General features: G+C 36.6%; 1 protein-coding gene across 1 annotated transcript; it reads right to left on the reverse strand.

Moving 5' to 3' along the window:
• Window positions 1-2,286: 2,286 nt before the first annotated feature.
• LOC140037726 (uncharacterized) lies at window positions 2,287-6,036 on the reverse strand. Its single transcript, XM_072082731.1, has 2 exons — window positions 5,582-6,036; window positions 2,287-4,710 (listed from the first exon to the last, which is right to left on the reverse strand). Exon 2 carries the CDS (start codon window positions 4,096-4,098, stop codon window positions 2,812-2,814), a length of 1,287 nt encoding a protein of 428 aa, XP_071938832.1. The 5' UTR covers window positions 4,099-4,710; window positions 5,582-6,036; the 3' UTR covers window positions 2,287-2,811.
• Window positions 6,037-8,287: the final 2,251 nt, after the last annotated feature.

An 8,287-nucleotide genomic window follows, 5' to 3' on the forward strand; every position in this document is an offset into this window, starting at 1 on the left:
TCAAATTGGGTTTAATAACTATGAGAAAAACTCCAAGTCTATTGCAAACTACATGTGCTCGACATACATAAATAATCTAACAAGAAACTAATTCTGGAATTGGGCTTAGACATGCTTCCTGAGGTTGTAGAGCTTAGCCCGAGATTTAACTGATTCAGCCTTCAGTTAAAACTTAAAACAAAATACAGTTCAGTTCCCGATTTGATAAGTTTGCTGAATCGGAAATGTACAAGAGATGTCAATGGAAGCCCTCGCTTGCGGCAATGTTTGTTTTTCTTGGTTTTTTGCCCTTTTTTTTTTCTGCTAGTAATTAATTCTCGTTCTTTTTCACTCCCTCATTTTCAGTAAACTTTGATCAATTTAATTGATTCCTAACCCCTATTGCGTATATGCTTGTACCAAGTATGTCTTTCCTAATAATTATTCTTTTGTATTAATATTTTTTCCGATGTTTTTTTCCTTTGAAGGTAAATGCACTAGTGACTAAGTAGCTTACAAGAGAAGTACAAGATATAAGGTGCCTTGCTTCCATCTAGAAAAACATGCAACCTATCTAGTTTACAAGTCTGCTACTACGATTATGCTTGCATCTCCTTTCTACTGATGCAGCGCCAGCACTATTTGGATACATATGAGAAGTTGGATTTTCCTTCCCCTCTACTAATTCTTTGATTAATCTCACCAGCAAGCATTTCAATCCATAAACCATGAAAATTCATATGCCTTCTTGGAAAATCTAGTCTCAACCTCCTCCTTAATAAGAGCTTCTGCATAGAACTTATAACGCCAGTGCGGTACAACCTGGGGAGGACCATTACTGCTATACCTATTAATTTCGCCAAACCATCAACAGTTGGCTTGAATGTACTAAGAGGAGGTGAAGGCCACCAGATCACAATTTCTCTATGATGGAGCAAATTGAGAACATGACAATGGCACACCATTGATGAAAATAAACCGTTCGTCTACCATGGAGCCGCGCTTGGTCAATGGTAAATGAACAGATAGCATAAATCAGGCAGCCTAACATAGTAAAAGGAAGGTTGATATTCGCCTGGTCTTATATGCACATTTAATAGCATCCCAGCAAATTCTGCTGGAAATGACACGCACCACCTCCCCACTTTGCTGTCAATGCATCATAGTACAATCGCCATCAGTCAATGTCAAACTAGATCCTGCACTACTAGAAGAGGGAAAAAATCGCAAATGTGTAAATCATGATGCTGGAAGACAAGAAATGGTCATTTGTTTCTTCAGCCCAAAAGAATTGACATTTTGACATCTGCACAATTCCAGAAGACATAGTTCGTGATACCTATGAAAACAACATGTTACACTTTTCAGATGCGAGTCTTTTAGCCGATGAAACTTGTTTTCTCAGACAGAAGAATCTAAGTTGGCCAAGTAGTCAGGGACTTCCCCCGCTATTTGGTTGAGGGTTCAAATTTTGGACTCAACAATTGGGAGTGGGAAGGGTGGGAGGTTAAAAAAAATGGTTTGGCCTGGAAAAATAACATTATCTTACTTTTTACCACTAGCATTGCAGTTGCCTTGACGTGTATTATGGTCTGCAGTCTGCACTCACTAAAGAAAGGGTCGGGTCGAAACCGAAAAACCGAAAAAACAAAATAATGATAATCATAATAAGATTATAAGAATTAGAAACTTCATTTTGAATATTAAATATTTTAAAATTCTTTGATGTTTTGACCGCGACCACGATAATGGTCGAAACCGAAAAACCGAAAAAACAAAATAATGATAATCATAATAAGATTATAAGAATTAGAAACTTCATTTTGTTTATTCTTTGTTTTATAAGAGAACCTCCTCAGTTGAATTCTATTTTACCTCCGTCCTTAGCTAACATGGAGCTGAGAAAAGCGCTGAAATCAGCTCAAATGAAGTGAATATTCGTTCGGAAAAATGGAATAACTGATTGTTGATTCGCTAAAAGAGGAAAAGTGTAAGTTTTAAGTTCTACAAAAGATGTCAGTATCAGTATCAAATGAGGAAGATGAACTGAGGTGACTGTGTTTCACAAGACGGATACTACTGTACTACTTACACCTGTTATGCCTTTCACAAGTTATTTGGTTGGAGAGATGAGATTCAGTCAGCAATTCCTTCTCCCCATGAAATATTGGTAATCCAGCTTTTCATGTTTTTGTCATAAAAGTATTTTCGTATTTCAAACAGAGAAAGAAAAGCACAGGCAACATATTAGAACACACATCCTAATGTGTGTGAATGACATATGAAAAAACTTCACATAATGCTCACTTGATACCAAAGCCACAGGAAACATAAGATAAATCAGCACATCTTATAAAAAGCACTAGTGTGAATTGTGGCTCTGAAATTGAAACTCAAAAGAAAAAAAGGGATAAGGGAAGTCTTTTGCAACGCACAAATCTCACCTAAGTCAAGGAGTACATCCAAGTTGGAGGACTCTTTCATTTTACAGCTAGAATGAAAATGGTCACTCTTAGTTGCTATTTTCCGACAATCAGTTTTGCTCTTGCATGTCCCGCCTCAATTCGGAATTGCTCTCCCAATCCAAAATGAGCCATCAGTATCCAGACAAAAGTAATGAGCTCACCACCTTTACTGAGCTGCTGAGCATGAGCATTTGCTCGGCAGTGACTGGCAGCATAGGACAACAGTTCCACCCACACTTTACTCATTATCTCCCACCTTTTCTTATCATTCAACTTTTTCAAATCCTTTGCAAGCCTACAGGCATCGAACAATATTGATTTGCTTCTATCTCCCTTCACCTCAATGGCTTTAACAAGAGCATTTACATTAAGTAGCTTTTCGCATGCATTTCTTTTTCGATTTGCTGAACTTGAGTCTCTTTCCAGTTAATCCATTCTGGGCTATGCAGCAGGTGATCAATTTTCTGCAAATTCCCAAGCCTGGGGTTCTTATAATTAGTTCTGATTTCCACCTGCTGAAGAACTTCTTAGCTTCTTCACATGTGTCCCGAAATCGAATTTGTCCAATGCCAGAAACTGCAGACATCAAATTAGGCCTCATAACCAAAAGATACAACATATAATCAGATATAAGCTTACAATAATTGCGATTGGAATTGCCATCATCAGGAGTCGTGCAATAGCATAGCTCAGTGGCAATATGCCACAGCAACAGGCTCTCATCGTATTCAACTTCGTCACCTACACTTGATGAAATGATGGGATATGGGTAGTGATTGGTGTAATCCAACAGTGCCAAATCACCTCTTGCTGAGTATATCTCTTTAGCAACATTTGTGGTTTTTGCTTTGGTAGCTTTAACCTTGAGCTCAATAAAGATGAAATCCTTTAAGTCCTCTGGAATGACAATGTCCTCCTTGTAGTACATTTCATCAAGAACATCCTTGATTCCAACGGTTTCAGCTGCAATATCTAACCATCTCCAACGCTGATTCACACAAAAGTTTATCAAGTTACATTGCCAAAGGGTATTAGACCACCTTTTGGAACATGACAGCTTTTCACGGACTGCATATACAGTTGTTTTGACTGTGAGATTCTTAAGCTTGACTATGGTCCAGTCTGAGAAAATGAGCTTAGTAAAGGCTACAAAATCCAAGAGAACAGCTCCCGAAAGCAAAATGTAGGTAGTAGCAACATCAAAATGGTTAATATCGGGTTTATGATGTGATGCAAATCTCTCAAAAGAAAGCACTATAAGTATAGAGCAGATCAATCGAAGACAATAACCTTTTTTACTGTGTACCACAGCCATCTTAGTGTAGAGAGTATCATATATGAAATTGAGCTCCACCTCCATTACTCTGAAAGCATCAAATGCAGACCTTTGGAAGAAAAATTTTCTGCTCTTACTGCGCTCATGAAAGCTAAACATATGGTCAACAATCAGGCCCCTAAAAGTGGTAAACAATTCATACCCATTTTGCACAATATCTATATCACTGATGTCTTCAGGACTCAAATTCTCTTCTTCTGGATTTGCAGAAGTCTGAGTGCCTCTGTCATGTTCCTTCACTATCTCTATCTCAACTGGAACTTGAGCAGCTTCCTTAGATGAGTACTCCTCCATAAGCTGCATAGTTTGGTCCAGCATCTGGCAGTGGAAGCATAGAATCCTTAATATTACCCAAACAAGCTAAATATAAAGCCCGTGTTCGCTCAGCATATTTAATAGTTCCAGCAAAAATCAAGAGTATTGTGGGGACATAGAATACGTTACGCAGGGATTGTGAAAAAACATAAGCAACAGCAGAAAACTGAATGATAAGCCCAAGCAGATGCCTAATCCACAGCTCATTGTCTTCAAGCGAGATGGCGGTAATATTATCAGGGCCACCAAGATGTGGCAATAGAAATGGAGCCCAAAATGCTGCAAGGTCTTGATTTACTGCAAATTTCTCAGGACAATTATTACTTTGACCGTTGGAGATGAGTCCAACAGCAAAAGCTGCAAACCAATCAGCAAGCAGATAAAATAACCAGGTGGTAGCAGTCACTATCATGTTTCCTGTTCTTTTACGTGATGCCGCACAGCATATTAACACCATTGGAAAAAAAGACTGATGAGAACAGCAGCACGAAGATTCCACTCATCCCATAGCCTCTTTACTCTGTCTGGAATGGGGAAGGCCATGCAACTTTTTGGTTCTTTCCTCTCCTTTCCTCTCTTTATTCACAATAGCAATCCAGCTGTAAAGAAGAGAAACTGGACAGGAAGCAAGGACAAATTCCAGCATCAAAGACATAGACGATGGCACAAGATGGATTAGGCTTTCGTCATATACAAAATTTCTCAAGAACAACAGGTGAAAAAAGGTGAAAATCTGTATAAGAACCCCATTTGAGACTTCTAACAGAAACATGGATGCATTGTCTTTAAAATGAGGGTATCAAATGGAGCGCCAGGCACACAACATAAATGATTGACCTAAAGACCTTATTACACCGTAAATTGTGTCAATACAAACCAAAAGTTTTCCTACACATCCACAATGAGATTTCTAGCAGTAGTTTTCTTCAAGCCTTTCTGGACTTTAGTTGTCTGTTATCATCCAAAACCTTCAATCATGTAGAAGCATCTGTAAATACTTCAAAACGGACTAACTCCATTATGAAGGTCTGGGGTAAACGGAAGTGGTTAACATCCAAATTCAGGATCCTCTAAAGGATTGTCGAGTTTTAGAGGCTTCTATAAGCTAGTGTGAGCTCAAAATAGGTCTATCAAAATGTGCATGGCAACCTTGCATTCGTGGTTTGCACGATTTTACCATTTTATAGCGCAAAAATCAAATTCATCATCTGATTCAACTCTCAGGCATTTGAGCATCCATTTTCAAATATATATATCATCTGACAATTCAGCAACACCAAGGTTTAAAGGTATATGTGTAATTTTTTCTGCTGTCTAGTTGGTATCCTCAAGAAAGAAAGGGGGAGGAGGGGGGGGGGGGGAACTTGCATATGAAAGTACAAAAATTGCACTCTATACTTCTGAACAAGCAGTGAGTCAATGTCAAATGCTAGCAACAATCAGAAGAATTAGGAAACATGACTGACATAGGATTGAACATCATTACCTGATTGACTTTTACTCTCTTTGGTTCTTCTTCTGCAGTTCTACTTCTTGTGTGCCTTCAGTTTGTCATTTAGGTTATAAGAAAAAGTATAGTGGTCTGTAAGAGTAATCCGATTGAATTTTGCGGTAAGAGTGGTTTGTCCTTTTGAATTTTGTACCTCAAATCATATCATATTTTCACTACACTAAAGTATGAGTTGCCTAACGTAATTTCGAGCAACTTCAGTTGCATTTTCATGAAAGCAGTTATGCTGTAAATTTCAACAAATCCAGTGGCGTTTCATTAGTTGTCGTCTGGGTTTGACCTCCTGCTTCAAATCAAACCCTAGTAGCCTTTCCCTTACCACTGTATCGCCGCCGCCGTTTCCTTCTCTCTCCAATATCTACGGCCATAGGCCTGAGAAAAAAAAAGCCTTTTTCACTCACCACCATCCGAAGCGCCAAACAAATGTATAGGATTGGAAGAGGAGTCAAACTATTCAATATTCGAATCGAGTTTTATTTGATAAAAGTTCATTCAATTTTGATTCGTCAATTAATTAATTTAAAATTGAATAATATTTTATATTCGCTGAAAAAAATTATTTAATTTCGATTTGACAAATAAATTATTTAAATTTTAATAAAATTTCAAACTCGTTAAAATAACTAAACAAGTTTAAATACTATGACATTTGATTTTATTAGACTCATTTACACCCTCTACAAATGTCTTTCCTCTTTCTTCACTTCTCCTCCCTTCTTGTTCGCGGCTTTGGTGTTTATCCAAGAACTAGGCCCTCTCCATCTCCCTCTCTTTGCACAAAATTTTCATTCCTCCTACATCCCCCCACCTTTCCCTTCTATATTTTGGATCCTGGACTTCCTCCGGAAAGACAAGACTACTTTTTATGTTTGTGCCATATCGATTAGAGTTAAGCACACCATGTGATTGCTATTGACATGAATTGCTAGTTGTGCTGTTCTCGATTTTCCTTCCATATCGAGGTCCGATTTTTCGTTCATTCGTACCAGACATTGGGAACAATAATAGTGAGTAGCAAATCTTCCTTCTTGGTTGCGATCATACCAGCACTGATGCACCGGATGCCATCAGAACTCCGAAATTAAGGAATCATCAGCCTTTGGGCTTGTGGCCACCATCCCACCAATCACCACAATTAAATGTGGATTTGTTTCAAAAAACCCAGACGAGTACGTAGTGCACCCATTTGGTCTAGTGGTAGTTCAGTCCCTTCCGGATTATCCCTGGACCTCTTTAGGTCCACCCCCTCCCCCTAGTGTAGGATAGATTATGATATACTACAATTGTCGTCTCTGGAAAAAAAAAAGTAGCAAATCAAAATAAAACCCTATTTGATAACTCACTTCAGCACTTAAACTTGCTTAATATATTCAGATCTTTAACATTTCTAGACATGTTTGATAACAAGAAATTGAGCATTTTAATTAATTAAATGGTTCCAAATTGTGTAGGATTTCATTTAATGCATAATAAGCTCAAATATTATGATTTCAGTATTTATAATTTAATAATTTAACGGATTCAGATGTCGGTTTTCAAACGTCAGATTTGAAATTTCAATTTTGTCAAACGTATCTTAAATGAATGAACCTGAAAATATTAAATAAAAAAAAAAGCAGGTTTGGCTAAATAGTTTACACCTTATGTCCACCTCGAAAGACATGTACAGCTAAATGCTTATTACTAGTACATGTTGTGATTGAGTAGCTTAAGCGGCAATCCCCTTGCCTTTAATTACATTTAAATAAACGGAAGATCCTTTTCACATGACAACTTGCAGTATTTATTGGGTGGTAGTGACTGATTTGTACCACTAATCATTCTTTAATTCACTTTTTAATTATTCTTCCAAAAAGATAAGTTATCACATTAAGATGGGTCACTGACTCCACCAACTGCAATGACTTCTTTGAGTTTGTCGTAAATTAACGCGTAATAGGTACGTGCAACTGTGCAAGAAAATGATTGTCATCCAAAACTACCTTTTGCCCCTTCGTATTTCACATCGAAAATATATAGAACTAGTTTTGTACCCGTTCGTTGAACGGGAATCGTCGAAAAATAATAAACTTTAGTCAATTTATAAAAATGTCGATATAAAATACATATTTAATGTATAATCTATTATAATTTGTCTTAAGTTTATTACCATGTGCGCATTGTAATGTAAAGTATTCTTATAATATAAATTTGAACATCTAATTCAGTGAATAATAATTCAAAAATAGAAAAAATAACATTCAACAATACCATAACATTCAAAAACTTGAAAATAAATAAAAAGCGCAGTAAATAGTATCAAATAATATTCTACTATTCAGAAACTTTTTTTTTTATTTTTTTCTATTTGAACATTCTCCTCGATTTGTCCGTGCAAATCAGCATTGATTGATTTTCTATTATCACTGCATGATAGCAAAGTAGGATAACTAAATATAAAAAAAATAAATGATTTATCGCATTCAAGTTTGTGTATAACAATACGTAAAGACTATAATTAAATAAATGGGCAGAGTCTTTTAATTAACTAATGAATTTGCAGAAATATCTAATAGAGATATTTATGTTTCTTGTATTTATATCGCATTACTTTCCAGTGCCTTTTGTTTTTGGTTGTTTTTCCTGAAGGCAAATTAACAAACATCGTAGTATATGATCACAAAAATCAATTAACAAACATGT

The sequence above is a fragment of the Coffea arabica genome, chromosome 3c, assembly GCF_036785885.1.
Source record: "Coffea arabica cultivar ET-39 chromosome 3c, Coffea Arabica ET-39 HiFi, whole genome shotgun sequence".
Lineage (NCBI taxonomy): Eukaryota > Viridiplantae > Streptophyta > Magnoliopsida > Gentianales > Rubiaceae > Coffea > Coffea arabica.

Coding starts and splice junctions, on each gene's coding strand:
- LOC140037726 (XM_072082731.1), bottom strand. CDS start 4,098: ATGCTGGACCAAACTATGCAGCTTATGGAGGAGTACTCATCTAAGGAA.